At 43.8% G+C, this 18,261-nt stretch overlaps 5 protein-coding genes across 5 annotated transcripts; 2 read left to right on the forward strand and 3 right to left on the reverse strand.

Annotated features, from left to right (window-relative positions):
- Positions 1 to 36: 36 nt before the first annotated feature.
- FA14DRAFT_159026 (uncharacterized protein) lies at positions 37 to 6,682 on the reverse strand. Its single transcript, XM_025498021.1, has one exon. It carries the CDS (start codon positions 6,576 to 6,578, stop codon positions 81 to 83), a length of 6,498 nt encoding a protein of 2,165 aa, XP_025356820.1. The 5' UTR covers positions 6,579 to 6,682; the 3' UTR covers positions 37 to 80.
- A 69-nt stretch (positions 6,683 to 6,751) lies between these two features.
- On the reverse strand, positions 6,752 to 8,105 carry FA14DRAFT_183055 (lysozyme-like protein; the record flags this gene model as incomplete). The annotated part of the gene is made up of 1 exon (XM_025501280.1): positions 6,752 to 8,105. One exon carries the CDS (start codon positions 8,103 to 8,105, stop codon positions 6,993 to 6,995), a length of 1,113 nt encoding a protein of 370 aa, XP_025356821.1. The 3' UTR covers positions 6,752 to 6,992.
- A 1,145-nt stretch (positions 8,106 to 9,250) lies between these two features.
- Positions 9,251 to 9,890, forward strand: FA14DRAFT_186731 (uncharacterized protein; the record flags this gene model as incomplete). Its single annotated transcript, XM_025501530.1, has 2 exons — positions 9,251 to 9,334; positions 9,405 to 9,890. The coding sequence occupies 2 exons, from the start codon at positions 9,251 to 9,253 to the stop codon at positions 9,888 to 9,890; spliced, it is 570 nt and encodes a 189-aa protein (XP_025356822.1).
- A 2,116-nt stretch (positions 9,891 to 12,006) lies between these two features.
- FA14DRAFT_162914 (lysozyme-like protein) lies at positions 12,007 to 12,888 on the reverse strand (the record flags this gene model as incomplete). The annotated part of the gene is made up of 1 exon (XM_025499792.1): positions 12,007 to 12,888. The coding sequence occupies one exon, from the start codon at positions 12,886 to 12,888 to the stop codon at positions 12,007 to 12,009; it is 882 nt and encodes a 293-aa protein (XP_025356823.1).
- A 1,156-nt stretch (positions 12,889 to 14,044) lies between these two features.
- On the forward strand, positions 14,045 to 18,214 carry FA14DRAFT_3577 (uncharacterized protein). The gene has a single exon (XM_025502232.1). The coding sequence runs from the start codon at positions 14,093 to 14,095 to the stop codon at positions 18,164 to 18,166; it is 4,074 nt and encodes a 1,357-aa protein (XP_025356824.1). The 5' UTR covers positions 14,045 to 14,092; the 3' UTR covers positions 18,167 to 18,214.
- The last annotated feature ends 47 nt before the right edge of the window (positions 18,215 to 18,261 follow it).

Consider the following 18,261-nt stretch of genomic DNA (forward strand, 5'->3'; position numbering starts at 1 on the left):
AACAACTACACCCACCCACTATCTCACACGCGTACACGCCATTCAATTTCTATCTTCATTATTCATTTTTCGTACAATAGTTACACATCTTCTGTATTTTCTAGCAAAACGCCTTGCAATCGTCTTGCCGTCATTTCAATGTATGCCTTTCGTTCATCAGCATTATTCACCCCATTCTCTTCCACAATAAATCCAAGAAGCCCTTCCAACGACTCCAGCACTTTTCCGGTGATTCTGCTGCCATCTTTGATCAAAGCTGCTGTCTCACTTGCCGATTGATTTTGTTGCAAAGAAGGCGTCATGCTTCTCCTCAAATAGTTCTTCTCGTTTGAGATGACCGTATTACTGCTCCTTCCCAGCTCGATATAATAAGCAAAATGTCTAAAGAGCAAAACCAGCATCATTTCCACACAATTTAGGTAAAATCGAACATCAGCTCGTTGTTTTGACCTTTGTGATTTGAGTAAACGAATAGCAATCACTCTTCTCTGTGTGGGAGCCAAGTCAGAAATATCTACTGGCAAATCCTCTCCCGTTGCACTGCCTCCTAATACTTCATCCCATTCTTCCAATCGAACACCTTCAGAATTGTCCAACATGCCTTGCATCTTTTCTAGATTTGAAAAGGCCTCATTGCATCTGCGAATATTCTCATCCAAGCCTGCCAGCGCTGTTCCTAGACTAGCCACATGTGGATTCCTTCCCGCTCCCGTTAAACCATATCGTCCTGGACCGGTTGTCGTGGCAGAGAGATCGGCCAAATCGTCCGTCATTGAGGTTCCACGAGCAGAATGGGTGTACAATGAACTTGTCAAACATGGTCGTACACGCTTGCCTCCGTATTCGTCAACGCCTGCATATTCGCTTGCACGTTCCAAATAAGCCAACAAGGCTCCCAACAAACTTTGTACGGTAGAACGGGCACGTACGTCAAATTGCGTTGTGAATGATTCACCTGCATCATAAAAATGTGCACCATCTCCTTCGTAGACGGGAACTGCTCCTCCAGCAATCACCTCAGACGCCTCTTGCCTTTCCATCTCGGTAAATGGAACAACTCTTGATTTCCAGTGCGGTTCATACAAGAACGTAGCACTAGCTGCCAGAATTGCTTGATGGAATTGGGCCAACGGTTTAGAAGGCGACAATGCATCATCATCCAGGATTGGCAAGATGAACACCAACATGCTAATGACCAATTGTGCCTCCGATAAGGCGGACAAACTGATCACATCCTGGGTCAAATTCTTGAGAGAAACCAACAAAGTGCTTCGATGTGCTTGCAAGAATGATAGTGCATGCCTGGGCACCGTATGACTGTTTGCAGTAGACGTTCTTCCGCCATTGAATGCTGACAAAATATTTCCGCTCCCAGCATTCGCGCGAGAAGAGGAATTAAACAAGATACTGACTGCTAATTGGATAGCAGGAACGAGTAGAGTCTCATACCTGTTCATCACAGCCGGCAAAAAGGTATCGTCATTAAAGCCATCCTCGAAGGTGTCATAATTTGGATTCGAGTGAGGTCTTGCTTGCAAAAAGTCCACTTGCGTAAGAATCTCAAAGATACGTGCGTCCACCAATCGTTCTGCTCCACGTTTCGATTGTGCAAGACGATTAAAAAATGCCATCTGAGCTTCATACACATACAGTGCATTCAAGCTGCTGGGGTCAACCTTTAACACTTCCTGCAAATCAATATCCATCTCGCGGATATTAGCAACAAAGCTTTTCAGGAAACCTTTCTTGCCCAAAACATCAAGAACAACGTTTTGTCGTGAAGAAGATCCATCTTGCAAAGCAGCCAATCGATCAAAGAGCGTAAATGCGACCGTACGCCAAACATCAGAAGCGTCCAAAGCATCGCGAGCAATGACTGGAATCAAGCGTTCGGCTTGTGATGCCAAGAGGGATTTCGTACGTGTCTCGATTGCAGAAGCACGCTTCTTGCGTGAACCACCTCCGATTTGAGAAGACGACGTAAAGCCAGCAAAAGATGCACTTTCATCGAATTCACTGGCAGCATCAATAATGCTTGCTTCATCTCCTTCGTCTGTCTCAAGATCACCAGTAGGTGTTCCTTTGACAAGCTGCAAAAAGTTGATCAAGGCTGAATAAAGATTACCTCTTCCTTCCAATGTCGTCCCTGGCTCAATAATTGCGCCAATCAATGCTTGCAAAATAGCAACCAATCTATCAACTGGAAGTTCGACGAGCTCAAACTGCTCCTCGGCTGCCACTCTAGCTTGGTGTTGTCGCAATTTCGTCAATAGACCCAAGACCGCACCAGCTGCCAAGTCTGATAAAGCTGGATCGCTTTCACTTGTGGCACCGTAGAGCCTTGGTAGCAGCACAGACAAACAATCCAGGATAATACTTGCCCGATTGGCAATATCCATCTGGCCGAATGCACGTGTGAATGTCATATCCAGTAAATTTCGCCATGATTGCATTGCTGATCGACGTGCAATTGCAATCACACGGGCTGCATTTCGTGAGGCAACATGTTCGAGAATCAATGTCGAATCGCCAACAAAATCCAATCTCTTTTGCGCATCACCCAAATCGCCACGACGTTCGAGCTCTCTCTGTGCAGCTGCTAAGAGATTGATTGTTGCTCGAACCTCAAATTCGCGATTTTGACGTTGACTCAAAGCTTGTGAAAGGTCCAAATTCTGCAAAATGACAGGTTCTCTCGCATGTTCCTCCCGATCGTCTCTCCACTCGAACTCAAAGCTGGACAGGATTTCCAACAATCGAATTCCACTTTGCTCGAATCGTTCTCCATCCAATTCAACGCTTCTGTCATCATCCTCTGCATCAACGACAGAATCACGTCCTAAGAGCACACCCACCAATCGATTTGCTGATGCCCACATTTGTGCGCCACAAAGGGTATGCAGTTCCAATGCTACTAAGCCCAACACATGGCTACGAATTTGCAGGGATGAAACCAACGCATCCACAGTTGTGGTAATGTGTCCGCCATCAGGCTGAATCAGTTGTCCCGTTGCACCATACTCAGAAGATGTTCTTTTGACAGGTACGAGAGAGAGTGATTCTAGTTGTGAAACGAAAAAGTCTTCCTTTGTGCGTAAATAACGCATCGTTGCCGTGCTTGTGAAAGGGTGGCGACACAAGTTGGTCATTAGTTGAAGGCATTTCTCCGTAAAGGCGGGAGATCGTTGAGCGATCGATAAGGTAGAATCTGTAGGAACACGCAATAAAGCCAAAATCGCATGTAACGCAGAAGGAGGTGTATCAAATGCATCGGCATCAGGAATGACTTGCTCCTCGGGTCGAACAGCTCGCAAATCGAATCCGAGCAATAAATGGGCAATGTTGGGCGCATCTCCTCCAAGTGTGGTATTTGCAATCAAAAGATCGAGAATTGCAAGTCTGATTGCTTCACCACCATCAAGAGTTGCAGGAAGCAGCTTTTGCATCTCATCTCCCTCATCTTCTGTGTCAGTGACTTGCATTAATGCTAATGTGGCCCTCACTTGTTCTCCCAAATCACTCGCCGGCTCATCTTCCGCTCCTTCCAAACGGTCAACGCATCCAGCTCGAATGCGGTCTGCTTCATCACTTGTCTCCAACAATCCAACAAGCCTGTTCATCTCTCGCTTGTAACCCATTCCACCAAATTTGTCAACCTTGCTAAACGCATTGCTTGCAGCCAAACCACTCAAGATACGAACAGCCAACAATGCAATATCATCACGTGTACAATTGATGTACAAAGCCATTTGCACGACACTTTGATGGTATTGCAATAGCAAAGCGTCCAGCGGCGTATAGGAAGACAGCAGACCAACACGAGCAGCCACGTCAACGGATGCGAATTGTCCTCCAGCATCGCTTATCGATGAGAGAAGCCCGTACAAGAAGATGTCTTGCGTATCCAATACTCTCTGAATAATTCTCAATGAACGTCGAACGCAGCTTGCATAGAAGAGTGTGTTTGCTTGATTTGTATTGACAATTTCAAAACCAGAAGGTGCTCCTAACACGCCAGCGTTGGGATTAATGATGCTCAAAATTTCCTGTAGTAGCTTTGTGTTTGTGAGAAGTCGTCTCATCACACTGAAACCGGGATGTAAGATGAGATTGGTGATTGTTTCTGTGGATGAGTCGTTCATGAGAATATCGAGATCATACGACATCAAACACCGCTCCACAAAGTCTAAACAGCTAGCCGTCACGCGCCATCTCTCACTTTGATCGGAATATTCTCTTGAACCGGCTTGCAAAAACACGGTTTCCACTACAAAGTCCACATAAGGTTCCAAACCGGGACTTCGTTGACCTTGACCAAGATTGAGTGCTAGCCCGTGGAACATAGGGGAAGCTGTACCAACGAGTGCTTTGACAGACTTTTGATCCAATCGTTCCGGTGTATGAATGAGCGATTTGAGGAGATTGACTAAGCTCGTCGTTGCTGGATAGTGCCGAGCGGTGACCTCGACCGCTTGCAAATCACGCAAAGCTGCTGAAAGGGTTGGCTTGTTGGCAGAGCGCCCATGCATGTGGGTCACATTCAAGTTTTCCTCCAACAATGACCATAGCTGGGCGGTAATATTTGCCGCATTCGTTCCAGAAGCGTGAGCGAAAGCAGCCAAAGAATCCAGAATGCCCGCTTTCACGTCCACAGCGATTGGACAGGTGTACATTGCAAAAAGCCTGGGAATGATTTGATATGTCGAATGTTGATAAAGTGCTTCTCTGGCTGCGATGCTGTAAAAGACGACATTGCGCAAAAGACGGAAAAAGCCTCGTAGTATGACAGCTTCGTTCGATGTCATGACACCTGTTGTTGAGCTAGTGACAGGGTGAGCTGCTGCTGCGGGAGATCGATAGCTATCGATGAATTGCTGGACCCAGTCGAAAAGTTTGCTCCATGAGACAAAGCGTGTTTGTTGCAATGATGAGCCTCCTGCGCTTGCAGTTCCGCTCGTATCTCCGGAGGACAGCAAAGTATGAGCATGCCAAGCACTCTCTTTTCCTGCACTGATAGAAGCTAGCATTTCAAACAAAGCACGTTGATGTCCTGGCTCTCGAACTTCGATTGCCCAATTGAGAAATCGCGTTCCTTTTCCTTCAGGTCCAAGCCAGAATGCCAATCCAGATTCAGGTCTTGCTCGACATAATAAGGAAACCGAATCAAAGAGTGCTTCAATATCGAATCGTCTGGTAGGTGGCTCTGCAGTTCCTGATCTGCTGGCTGCAAATGCTGCATCTTCTTCACCCCTCTGCATCTTACGTAGAAATGGTAACATGACAGAAGTGAGAGAGAGGATGAGTTCTTGAATCTGTTGTAAAATATGTTCTTGAAAGTCGACATCAATCTCTTCTTCTTCAGAATCACCTCCAGTCCGAGTTGCATTAACTTCTGTCGTATCGGTCTCTTCACCCTCCAAAGCATCAATCTGACGTTGACGGAAGGCAAGTATGCGAAGAGCAATGTAGTACAGCGCATCTCCATGCACGGCTTCCATAAAGAGCTTTTGCAGGGTATCTTGGTGAACACGAAGATCGTTTCCAAGACTTGGGCTGCGCTTTGTGGCCTCGGCCAAGAACAGCGTCCATTGCACTAAAGCAACACTTTTCAATTGATTTGATCCCCATGATTTTGTCGTCAACTCAGCATGCATTTTTTTGATGAAATCGCGGTCATCGCCCAAATTGTTGGATGATGAGCTTACGAACTCATTTGCATCATCGTCTTCAGGGGCGATTTCGAGCGCATTGAGCAGAACGATGAGTAGATAAATCACGATTGCATCGTTATACTCTGTCTCCTTCTTCACATTGGCAAGCCAAGCGCTGACGGCCAATATTCCATTTGATCCTAACGCTTTGGAATACGAAAGCAAGTATAAGACGTGTGCCAGATCTTGTCGTTCTTTCCTCAGCATTCTTAGCATTTGTAGTTGTATATCGTCTGCAAGTGATGGTTGCTGATTAGTTGTGGTTGCCCCTCTCAAGCTCTGATGTACTCTTTCCATTCTTGTTTTGGTTTCATTGATCTCGTTCAAGATACGTTGGACAAGCGTAGTTCCTTGTGGCGAGGATGACAGGATCGCATCGACCAATTGCTGCATTTTTGCGCCCAACTTGCGTGCTTGCACATCTTCGTCTTGTTGCAGAGTAGCAGCACCATCAATAAGTTCTTTAAGACATGCAATAGCATCCAAGCGTTCTCGATGATAGAGAATGCATGCAATCTCTACAGCACCCCTTCCCCATTTTGCACGAGCCTGCATTCCAGCCTGTAACAGTGAAGCAGCATAACGTTCTGAAACTTGAAGATGCTGTGAAAGGGTGATGGATTGTTGTGCAAAATCGGCATTGAGTGAATGAGTAATACCTTCGATCACCACTTTACCGGATTGAATTTCTCGTTTCTCCGCTTCGTTTGGACCTTTTGCTCGAGCGATATCTACCAATTCGGTTCTGCTACGATCTATAGCGATATACCATTCGTTTGATTGAGAGACATGAGCAGGATTGGCAATGGCGTCTGTCAGGATTCGATGTAGCTGCTCAAAATGACCAGGCACGAAAATGGCTGCCATGCTGGGCTCAATGTCTGCCCGAAGACCAACTCTTGATCTTGATACTTGGTTGACTTGATCTGTATGTACCTCAAGCCTTTTCCAGCCTCTGCTGATGATGATGTTGTTGATGTTAGAAACGAAGAAAGTTAAAGCAGGCGCGACGCTAGAAGATGTTTTGTGAGCAACACGAGAAAATTCCTAAAAAGAGCGTGTACGGTGCACGAAGCATCATACGCGTGAAGAGAGCATGCATATATGCAGTCCGATGGTGCATACAAGAAAAAACTTGTGGTATCGACGATCATCACCATCAAGGTATGTAAGAGAATATATGCATTACTCAAAATCACTGCAAGTAAATGAAAAAGATGCTCAAAGGAATGAAAGAATGAAAAGAGTGAATATATATCGAAAAAGTACCGGACGCAGGTATCAATTGTGACCATGACACTTCGCCAGATTGTTGTAAACCAGGAACTCTTTGCTATGACCATCTTTGCCTTGAATCCAGCCGTTCATGAATTGATTTAAATAATCTAAGTTCTTCTGGGCCATACAGCCATATTGAGTATTTTCTGCTGACTGCTTGGTCATGCCTTTCTCCCAGCCATTGTAACTGCCAACAGCCAGCAAGACATTGCCTCCGCTTTGGTTTAAGTTCTTCATAAACATCCTAGCGCCTAAGTCGACGTTCGTGTGTGGATCCCAAGAATCTTGAGGTTGAACACCCAAATCCTTACAGTTCTGAGGTGTTACTTGCATCATTCCAATTTCACCATTGGCACCATGCGTATAAGGCTTGCAAGAGCTCTCTTGCATTGCAAATGACATGAGCACGATTTCGGGAATACCATACTTATCACTGGCTGCTTTGAAATGCTTGTAGTACTTTGCACACGCTTTGAATGCTGGTTGCTTGATCGCTTGTGGACCGGGCATTACCTTGACTTGTTTCAATTGAACAGGAGGAGGATCCCATCCTCCTGGTGTATTCAAGCCGCAATTCAAAAATCCAATCTTACCATTTGGGCTCTGTTTATTCGCGTTTGGTTTAGGACATTGAGCGCCGTGAAATACATCTGTCAACAATCCACCAACCCCAATTCCAATTCCGAGCCCTCCTTTTTTTCCTCCCTTTGTTGTCAAATCCAAATTCAAACCTGATTTCTTGTTGTCATTGTCATCACCTTGGTTGCCACCTTTAGATTTTTGTCCTTTGGAATTGTTTCCTGAGTCTTTATCATTTTTGTCCTTATGATGGTCATCTTTCGGTTTGCCTTTAGGATGGTCGTCTTTCGGCTTTCCTTTGTGATGATCTTTATCCTTCTTACCATCATGCTTGTGGTCTTTACCGTGATCATCCTTGTGTTTATCCGGCTTGTGATGGTGTTTGTCATTTTTGTCATGCTTGTGATCTTGCTTTCTGCGAATGTGCGGTGAATGAACCGATCGCTTATCCAATCCTTCACTCAGATGCGTCATAGCCAAAAGAATAAATACCGATAATGCGAACACTCGCACCATTGAAAAGGACGAGTGTTTCATGATGAAAACCTTATAGAATCAGATGGTGATTGATGGGAAAGATGTTCAAACCTAAGATCGTGAGCGATATAGACAGGGTTTTCAAGAAAAATAGATACTCAGTCATTCCTCCTATCTCCTTTAATCGGCGCAACGATTTGCATCCTATCCATCATGCCGTTTTAGGACTATATTTATGCTGATCTCGCAAATTCGGCTTAAATAGGAGTATGAATGCGTCAAAATTTCTGGGAAAATATGATTACCCAAGCGATAAGGAGTGTGATCAGCCGAAAAGATGAAAAGAAGGAAGTATAGCAGGAGCAGGGGGAGGGTTCCAGGCACTCTCATTGCATGTGGTGGAATCACGAAAAATTGCTCGTAATTATCTAGAGTCCAATGAGATAGGATCATTGACGAAAAACTCCGAGAACGAAAGTGGTTATGCATATATCTTCTAAAGTATTTCTCAAGAAAAGCCTTCCTCTTTCATAACATAATCTCTCAGCTCAACCATCGTTAGTTAGCCTCTTTATCATACTGTAGGTCTTATGATGCTTGAAGGTGGTTCCGGTTCACTACATCGATTTTATCTTAAACAGATAAAACAATGAATGACAGATCTATATAGACTGACTGCTTTTCGTTCATCTGATTACAGTGTTAAAAATCAAGAATACCACTTCTACCGGAAGCGGTCTGAGTGTTCCGCCCGCCTTATCCTCTTTGCTGCAGTGTAATTGAAACGTCGTAAGGAATGATACTCAGAGAGGGGGTCAAAGATTTGCTGCGTAATCTAAGACATATAGGCAAAATCTAAGGAATACTGAATATATATACGGTAATTATATATATATGAGGTTATATGTATAGCAATTGGCACGGTATACCATTTAGCAAAAGCGGATTGAGCGCTCTGCAGGCGGCTGCATTGTTCGGCGGGATCGGTAATCCGAATTCTAATATAGGGAATAATGTCATTTAATTAAATGCTAAGAATGATGACTTCAAGAGTCAAGGTTATATTTAAGTGTCCGAGGGTATATATTAAATTCAATAAAACAAAAAAAAAGCTTAAAAAGCGACTTCTTGTTATCCAGATATCTTTTCTCTTCCTAATTCAAACATCAAACAACTTCATTTATTCTCCAAAAACCTACGATATCATGATTTCAAGAATTTCAATCTCTTTTATTGCTCTCGTCTTAAGCTTATTTTTGGCTCAAAGTGGAGATTCTACACCTGTTCCAGTGAGTACAACTAGCACTCATCACCTTTTTACATCGTATCCCTAAAATTCTTTTTCCTCTTATCAAATAGAATCATCTTGACGCAAGAGCTTATGGTCCGGGAGACACGACAGGTCGCGCTTCAAAATCTTTGGATGGCGATTCTTCGAAGCCTGTATATCAATATGCAGACTCTGGAGGTCGCCCTGGCGCTAGAGCTTTGAATGATGATTCGCTTGAGCCAAGATTTGAAACAATCAGTAACACGACAGCTCGTGGTGGCCAAAATCCCGCTCCAACAGCCTCGGATGGTAATTCACCTGAACCAAGAGCTGATGCTTTTGCTGACACAGGCTTTAATCGTGGCTCTCCTCCCGCTCCAACAGCCTCGGATGGTAGTTCACCTGAACCAAGAGCTGATGCTTTTGCTGACACAGGCCTTAATCGTGGCTCTCCTCCCGCTCCAACAGCCTCGGATGGTAATTCGCCTGAACCAAGAGCATATGTAGTTGGAGAACCTCCCAAAAAAAGAGAACCTACTTACATTAGAGGAAACTCGCAAATTGTTGGTCCTTAGTTCTTATAGGTTGCTGATAGCTGTTACTAAGCTATTCGTAGTTGCTGAATGTCACGATGGGTATACTTGTTGAAGAAAAGCCAAACAATGACAATCACTTCCCCTTACAGATTGCATACTTCTAATGTATCTTGTTCTATCTCCTCTTACACGAAGATTTGCACCTGAATTAACACTCGACTTCTGCTTAACATAAGGGATCTCATTGCATCAAGCAACGTATTTGATAACAAATCAACAAAATAAGCTAGAAAGGGGTACTGTGTGGCTGTAACCAAGAAGAAGAAGAAAAGAAAGAGTAAAAATAAGAGGAAATAAAGGGCGCGACCGAATTTTACTCCATATTACCACACTCCGCGAGATTGTTGTACGTTTGGAAATCCTTCGTATAACCATCTTAAAGGCGGACTTCTGGAAAATGGCTTTGATTCGTATCACAATAGGGGATTAGAGGTCGAGTATAGATTTATCTACTCGATTGCTTATGTCGTTCTTCACAAGTAAATCGATGATACGTCGGATGTCCTTCTCTTCTAAATTCAATCTCACTACGTCGCCTACCTAAACCTGTTTAAACCTAATAAACATACTAGTCTAATATATGTTGTTATCTTTATGCTCGATTATTTTACTCTCGGCCGATAGAACGATTGCTGCTTTTATGGTTCCCTTCGACGTCTTAAACTACTATCGTCATCGTCAGCTAGTCCTGTATAATTACTATTCTCAGTTGCAATACTAGGAGGCTCTATAGTGACTTTATCTTACTCGGAGATAAAAAATTTATGCTTTTCCGGTGGTTTTTCTCTTGCTAGCGATTTTTCTCTTGGTTAATAAAAGCTGACAGTATGATGTCCTGTACTTTTATTTTATCGATTTTATCTTAATCCGACTGATTGTTAAATAAATCAGTTATAGTAATCTTGTTCTGTATATATAAGAGGAGGAAGATCTGACTTAAAAAAGAATAGAGTATATCATAAGTACTTACCCTTAGCTAACTATTCTCTAAATTAAGTGTCTAAAGACGAATCTCGTTTATCGATCTCCATATATCCGTTATAGAAACGATATTTTAAATCGAAATATATAATAGAGGGCTTCTAATAACTAGACTTAGCCGATTACCTTTAACTTACAATTTTTTATCGGAGCTAAACAGTATAAGTATATATTAAATATAATTTTTTACTTCTCTACTTTCCTCGGTACTCTTTACTTTACTAAATATACCTTTATTTTTACTTCTATAAGTTAAACTAATTATTTTTTGTATACTTTATTTTATAGCTTATTAAGAAGATTAATTAGCTATAATAATTTAATAAAAGCTATTTTATGTAGTTAGAAGCTTTTATAATTATTTAAAGGGGAAAGATATATTAATCTTCTTAATAATATATTAGATAAAGATTTAGATTATAGAGTTACCTATTTTTAAATTAGTCTAGACTAGTCTTAAAGATTTAATAAAGAAAGATTTAGTAAAGAAATTATAAGAGATAGATAAGATAAACTATAATAGTATTTATATTAATAAGATTTATATTTACTATCTTTTATTAATAACTACTAGATATAGAGATTAAATATAATTAAAGATTAAAAATATATTTTTATCTTACTATTATATATATTTGAAAAAGATCATTATACCTTTTTTATTACTATTAATTTAATAAAATAATAATTTACTAAAAACGATTTAATAATCTAATCTTTATATAGACCTAGAAATCTAAATAAAGTTGTTAACTAACTTTATTTAAATTCGATGAGCTCTGTATTACCGTCTTAAGCCTCGATAGCTGTTGCTAAATTCTTCGTAGTTGCTGACTGGCACGATGGGTACAGTTGTTGAAGAAAAGCCAAACACTGACATTACTGCCCCTTACAGCCCGCATTCTTCTATCTTATTCATCTCCTCTCACGCGAAGATTTGCTCCTCAAATAACCCTAGACTTCTGCTTAACATAAGGGAATCTCATTGCATCAAGCAATCTTTTTGTTAACAAATCAACAAAGTAAGCTAGTAAGGAGTGTTGTGTGGCCGTAACCAAAGAGAAGAAGAAAAGAAAGAGTAAAAATAAGAGGAAATAAAGGGCGCGACCGAATTTTACTCCATATTACCACATTCCGCGAGATTGTTGTACGTTTGGAAATCCTTCGTATAACCATCTTTGCCTTGCCACCAAGCGTTTAGTGTTTGATCAAGGTAATCAAGGTTGTTCTGGGCCCCACAGCCGTACTGTTTGTTTCGAGCTTTGGATTCTGTGAGACCTTTATACCATCCATTGTACATGCCGATGGCAATGATGACATTTCCGTTATTTTGGTCGAGATACTGCTTGAATTGCTTCGCTCCAAGCCTGATATTGGTTTCTGGATCCCATGCATCTCCAGGGTTTACACCCATTTCCCTACAATTTTCTTTTGTAAGTTGCATCAGTCCGATTTCTCCATTCGGACCAGTGCATCCTTTATTGCACGACGATTCCTGCATGGCAAAGGACATCAAAACAGTTGTAGGAACACCAGTTTCTTGTTCGATAGAATTGAAGATGCTCAAATACTTCTTGCATGGAGCAAAGACTGGCTTTTGCGCAGCCGCTTGCCCTGACAAGATCTTTAAATCTTTCAACTTGACCGGTGGTGGATTCCATCCGCTCTTGGAATGAATACCGCAGTTGAGGAAGCTGATGCAACCATTTGGTCTCAATGCAGTAGCTTTTGGGTTTGAGCATTGGGCGCTGGGAAAGACTGCATTCAACACACCATGAACATCATAATCCGTGCTAGCAGGATGACGTTGTTTTCCCTGTTTCTTTTTGTTGTTCTTTTGATTGTCATCATCTTTGCGATTTTTGTCCTTGTTATGATCACCTTTGTTTTGTTTATTCTTGCGTTGTCTGTTCTTTCGATGATGCTTTCTGTTTTTCTTCTTTTTACGATGATGATTTTTGCCCTTCTTTCTGTCACGACTAAACAATCCAGCCATACTTTCCATCTCTTCTTCATCACGTTCTTCTACCAACGTATTTTCCAATGAGAAAGGTTCCACTTCCCTTTCCAAAACCGACAACGAAGGCGAATCATTTGCGAAAACATTTGATGCGATAGCGAGAAGAGTAAATGCTAATAGCAAGCTTGCGCCTGCCAGCGACGACTTAAAGCGAAACAACATAGCGTTGCAAGATGAAAGAGAAAGATGGTAACGAACGTGTGTGGTGGTAGAAAAAGAAGATCAAGTTGGGAGGCGATTACAATAGAAATGGTCCCCATATCATTTATAAGTACAATCGGAAGCGGCAACTGAATATGATCCCTTTGTTATTGCCAATATTTGGCGGAAGGGGACGGAAAACCGTGATCTTGTCATCGATCGCGCGCCTGCCCGGTAAAAGTGGGAGTGAATGCATCTGACCCGTTTTATCTCCAAACAAAACAGCACAAAATGTCATCATTTTTCGTTATTGATGCTTGAATATTACGCCGAAAAGTACCTTTTGCGGCACCAGAATGTTCTAGTAAACCGTTCAAGTGCTTGAAAGGTAATATGAGAGCATATAAAGTACGGAGCCGCATAAAGACGACAGCCTAGAAACCCACTTCGTTTGTTCTGGCTCTTGAGAAGATTAACGCCAGTCCGTTTCCCTTCATTTTAGTTGCGGAAGAATGAACCGAGGTACACCCTCTTTGTCATTCATCTTGACCAATCGTCATAATACACAAAAAATGCCTCTTCATGTCGGCGCTAACAGTATAAGTCCATTATATCGTCAAATGCTAGCATTTTTCTGGCGAAAAAAGATGCTCTCCTTGCTATGCCGAGAGTAATGATTGAGTCAATTGTCATGATTAAGAGATGCATTCATTCCTTATTGATAATAAAATGAATGCAATAATTCAAGATGGCTTCCGTGTTAGAGAACAAGGAGGATTGAGTAAGGCTACACGCGTTGCTGGCCCGTACACGGACAAGAAGGCACAATAGCTTCTATTTTAGGCAATAATGCACTGACCATACATGCACACATAGACTTGTGCGTGTGTCTGCCTTTCCGCCAGCTGTTTGAGCGTGCGCTAAGAAACTAACCAACCATGTGGACCCATTAAGTCAGGCACATCAACAGAATAAGGGGGGAGGGGGATATCACAAGCAAACGTCTTTCTCTCCTTTCTCTTCGCCCCTTCAAGAAATCATGACATCGGAAGTAAGTTTCCCATATGAAGCAATAGCGGTCAAGAAATACAAATCACCTCATAAGAATGATTTAAGTTTTGCAAAAGGTGATCGTCTTCGGGTTACAGCTCTTGCTCCAAAAGATGATGATGAGGAAGAAGAGGATGATGATGAAGATGATCGTTGGCTGATTGGAGAAACACTAGATGGTACAAAGACTGGAACGTTTCCTGCTAGCCATGTAGAGCAGGCTCCCGCATCTGCTCCACTTGCCGATTCGGTGGAGGAGGGAACCACTACAACAGAGTCTGCTGATGTGCTTTCTCCAACATCGGCTGTCAAACCTGAAGGAGTATCAGAAGCTACTAGCGATCAAGTCCCAAAAGCAGAACCTGTAACGGAAATACCCGCCAAATCAGAAGCAGACACAGCCGGTCTCAAAGAGGCGGAGCAAGATAAAGCAGCGCCAATTCCTGCTCCCGTTGAACCTGCAAAGAAGCCATCTTCACCTCCCTTGGCACCAAAGCCAAGCGGTTTAGCAGCTAGAATTGCTGCATTCAACAAACCCCAAGACGCTCCTCCTCCCATCCCAAGAGGCAAGCCAGGAGGTGGTTGGAAACCTCCACCGCCTGCACCTGGTGGCTCTAAGCCCATCTTGCCTGGCCCTTCAGCCGCTCAATTGAACAGGACGACGAATCGATCAGCAGACAAAGTAGCAGCTAGTATGACTACCGAACAGACCACAACACCAGAATCGGTCGTCAAATCGCAAAAGGATAAGTCCAATGCTGGATTTAGTGCTGCAGATGCTCAGACCAGCATTAAAATGAGCTTGAAAGAGCGCATGGCAGCATTACAACGTAACGAAAGTTCATCTTCCCAACGTGAGGCAGCAGCCGCAAAACCAGCTCCAAAGCCAGCTCCTGGCAAGATTGATGAAGAGAAAAGAGCCGCAGCTTTGGCCTCAATGGGAAGTCCGACCAAACAGGATACAGAGGAACCTGTCGCAGGAGAAAAAGAGGACGCAAGTGAACTTCCTCTTCAAAATGATGAAAGCGAAGCACAGCCCAAGGAAGTATCGACCGAATCAGAAGAAGCGGCTGCAGTACAAATATCAACAACGACTGAAGATGGAGAAGAAAAGACAGAAGAAGAAATCGAAGCAGAAAGGAGAGCTGCAATCGCAAAGAGAATGGCAGCTTTGGGCGGTAGAAGAATGGGTGGCGGTTCAGGTCCTGCTATGTTTGGAGGGCCCGCACCTCCCTCTAAGCCCAGGAAACTATCTACTGATTCTCGTTCTACACTAGATGCCTCCAGCGATGTAGGCACTAAGGATAGTGTCGATGAGGTTACTGCACCAGCTGCTATTGATCAGGATAAGGAAGAGGAAGTGATTAAATCAGAAAAGACTCTCGCTGTCCCTCGACGAACAGCTCCGCCAAGAAAGAAGAAGAGCTCAATATCTTCTCAGCCTAGCAGTGCATCTCCATCAACAGATGAGCCTGCTAGACAGCAGAGCATTGAAGAAGGTCAAGAAGAAAAGGAGGAAGTTGATCCTTCGACCTCTAAAACTGAAGGACTGGCAGCGGGTGCAGCTGTAGCGGGGGCAGCAGGTATCGGAGCAGCAGCCTTGACTGAAGAACCAAAGTCTACACTTGACGAGGACAAAGAGGAAGAAAAGCCAGTGGCACCGCAAGTCATTGAACCTGAAGCAGACGACGCACCAACCACCCTTTCAGAGAGGAGACCGACACAAGATTCAATCGTTAGCCGAAAGACGGAACAATCAGCCATCACAGATGCAGACAGCTTTGAGCCTAGCACGCCTGTTTCGCAAAGCGAATTGGAAGAACATGCACGATTACTGGAGGCCTTTGTAAGAACACCTGAAGTTGAGTCAAATCAACCGGAGCTGACAAATGAAGACGAGGATGAGCTCAATACACCTGCGCCGAATCTTGCTGAGGGGGATCCAATTGTAGATCGAGCAGCAATCGCCTCACCTCCTCCGCCAAACATTGCTCCGCCTCCTGCACCAAGCGCAAGACCTCCTGTTCCAAAATCTTCTCTCCCACCATCGGCAGCGGAGGATGATGACACTATTCAAAGATTTACATCACCACCACCAAGTCGAGCTCCTCCAGTACCCAGATCGTCCCTGCCGCCTGCACAAAAAGATGATGACGCTATCCAAAGATTCACGTCACCACCTCCAAGCCGAGCTCCTCCAGTGCCCAAATCATCTCTACCGCCTGCACAGGAAGATGAACCTCGAACGTTGTCTCCTGCGCCAACACGCGCTCCTCCGATACCAACCGCTTCACCGGTTGGGAGAAGAGAATCATCTTTGATGGCAAGTGTAGAAGGTTTGCAAGATGATGTTAGTAACACAGAAGAGGTAGAAGCACCTTCAGCTCCTGTTTTGGCTGCTCCGAAACCACGAATGGCAGTTCCCGCAGACGAATCAGACGATGAAGAAGAGAGGGAGGCACAGCAACCTGCACAAAAAGAGGAAACCGCACCTGCGCCTGCAGAAGAGCTTACAGAAGAAGAAGAAGAACGTCAAAGAAGAAGCCGTTTAGCCGAGCGGATGGCACGTATGGGCGGTATGCCAATTATGGGAGCACCAATGCCATTCAGAAAGCCTCCAAAGCCTGCGGCAGAGCCTGAAGAGGAGGCTGAAGTTGAAGAGCAACCGACACCGAGCGAGCCTATTGAACAGGATGATGAAGAGGAGGAAGGTAGAGAATTGGATCCTGTGCCATCCGAATCTCCTGATGAAGAAGAAGAGCAACCCATCATTCCACTTACTGCATCAAGATCTGCTATCGCGAGTCCACCTCCCATCCCCACCAAGAGTCCGCCTCCACCAGCCAGGTCACCAGATATGGCCAAGAGAGCATCTCAGTCATTTGGTCTGGGAGGAGATTTGGCAAGATCCGGATCTACAAGAGCTCGTCCTCCTGTACCTGTTGTTTCACATTCTCGAGGTGCAACGAATGAAGAGATTGCAGAAATGGAAGCAGCTGCAGATCCTGTCGCAAGTCAAGAACCGCCAAGAATCGCCAGTCCACCAGCATTGCCTTCCAGTCCACCTCCAAGACCACCTTCGCGTGCTCCTCCTGGACGTCAAGGATCGATTGCTTCCATCGGACAAATTCATCAAGACTCATCAGCCGATGGAGGATTGGCAAGAGTACCTTCTGTAAAGTTAGATCGTTCAAGCTCAATTGGTAGTGCCAAAGCACCTATGTCTTCTTCTCTCATGGGCGTACAACCTTCTGCTCCATCTGCGCGTGATATTGACTTGATGCCTAGCAGTCAATGGTGGCGTCACGGTCGTCCAGTCAAGCTACCGCCAACATTGATGAGACCAGATGCAGTACGCACCGTCAATGTGCAAGATGAGGGTTCCACGCATCTGATTCGAGTGGATTTGATATTTGAAGATTATAGCTCAACTGCGATCTCTGTCAAATATCAAGACGATGATGCAAATGAAGAACATACGGAGATTGCACAAAGACATAACTTTGCACCTGGAAGGCCGCAAGCACAAGAAATGGTGTCATGGTCACAACATCTCGGATCGAGAATTGCACGTCAAGCCTCTACATTTTTAACAAAAGGACAACAAATGCAGCTTGGGGACGGTACATCAAGAGGTTTCATTACTGCTTTAATTGCACTGTCCACGAATGAAAACGCACTACCACCCGTTGGTTCTTCTTTTGGTGCAATTGTACTTGCTCAAGCAGCAACAACACCTGTCGACCAAGGATCCGATGAAATTCGACCGGGTGATATTGTTGCCCTGCATGGTGCAGATTTTAAGGGAAAGCGTGGTTTGACACCTTACCATGTCACATACGGAACAGCACAAGAACCTGCGTTTGCTTGTGTATTGGAAGCAACATCAGAATCATCAAAGAAGCGTAAATTACGTTGTATCTTGGTTCCAACTTCTTCCGCAACCGGAAAACCTTCTAAATCTGGCCTTCCTGAAGAGGTCACTTTACGTTTAGATGATGTCAAAAGCGGTCTATTGCGAGTATTCCGAGTTGCACCCAAACATGGCTGGCTTCCGGAATGAGGCGTAGAAGCCAATCTATTTCTGTACTGGATTTGCACAAATAAATATAATACATTTTTAATCTTACAAATTTGTGTTGGGTATCGTATGTGTGT

The sequence above is a fragment of the Meira miltonrushii genome (assembly GCF_003144205.1).
Source record: "Meira miltonrushii strain MCA 3882 unplaced genomic scaffold FA14scaffold_1, whole genome shotgun sequence".
Lineage (NCBI taxonomy): Eukaryota > Fungi > Basidiomycota > Exobasidiomycetes > Exobasidiales > Brachybasidiaceae > Meira > Meira miltonrushii.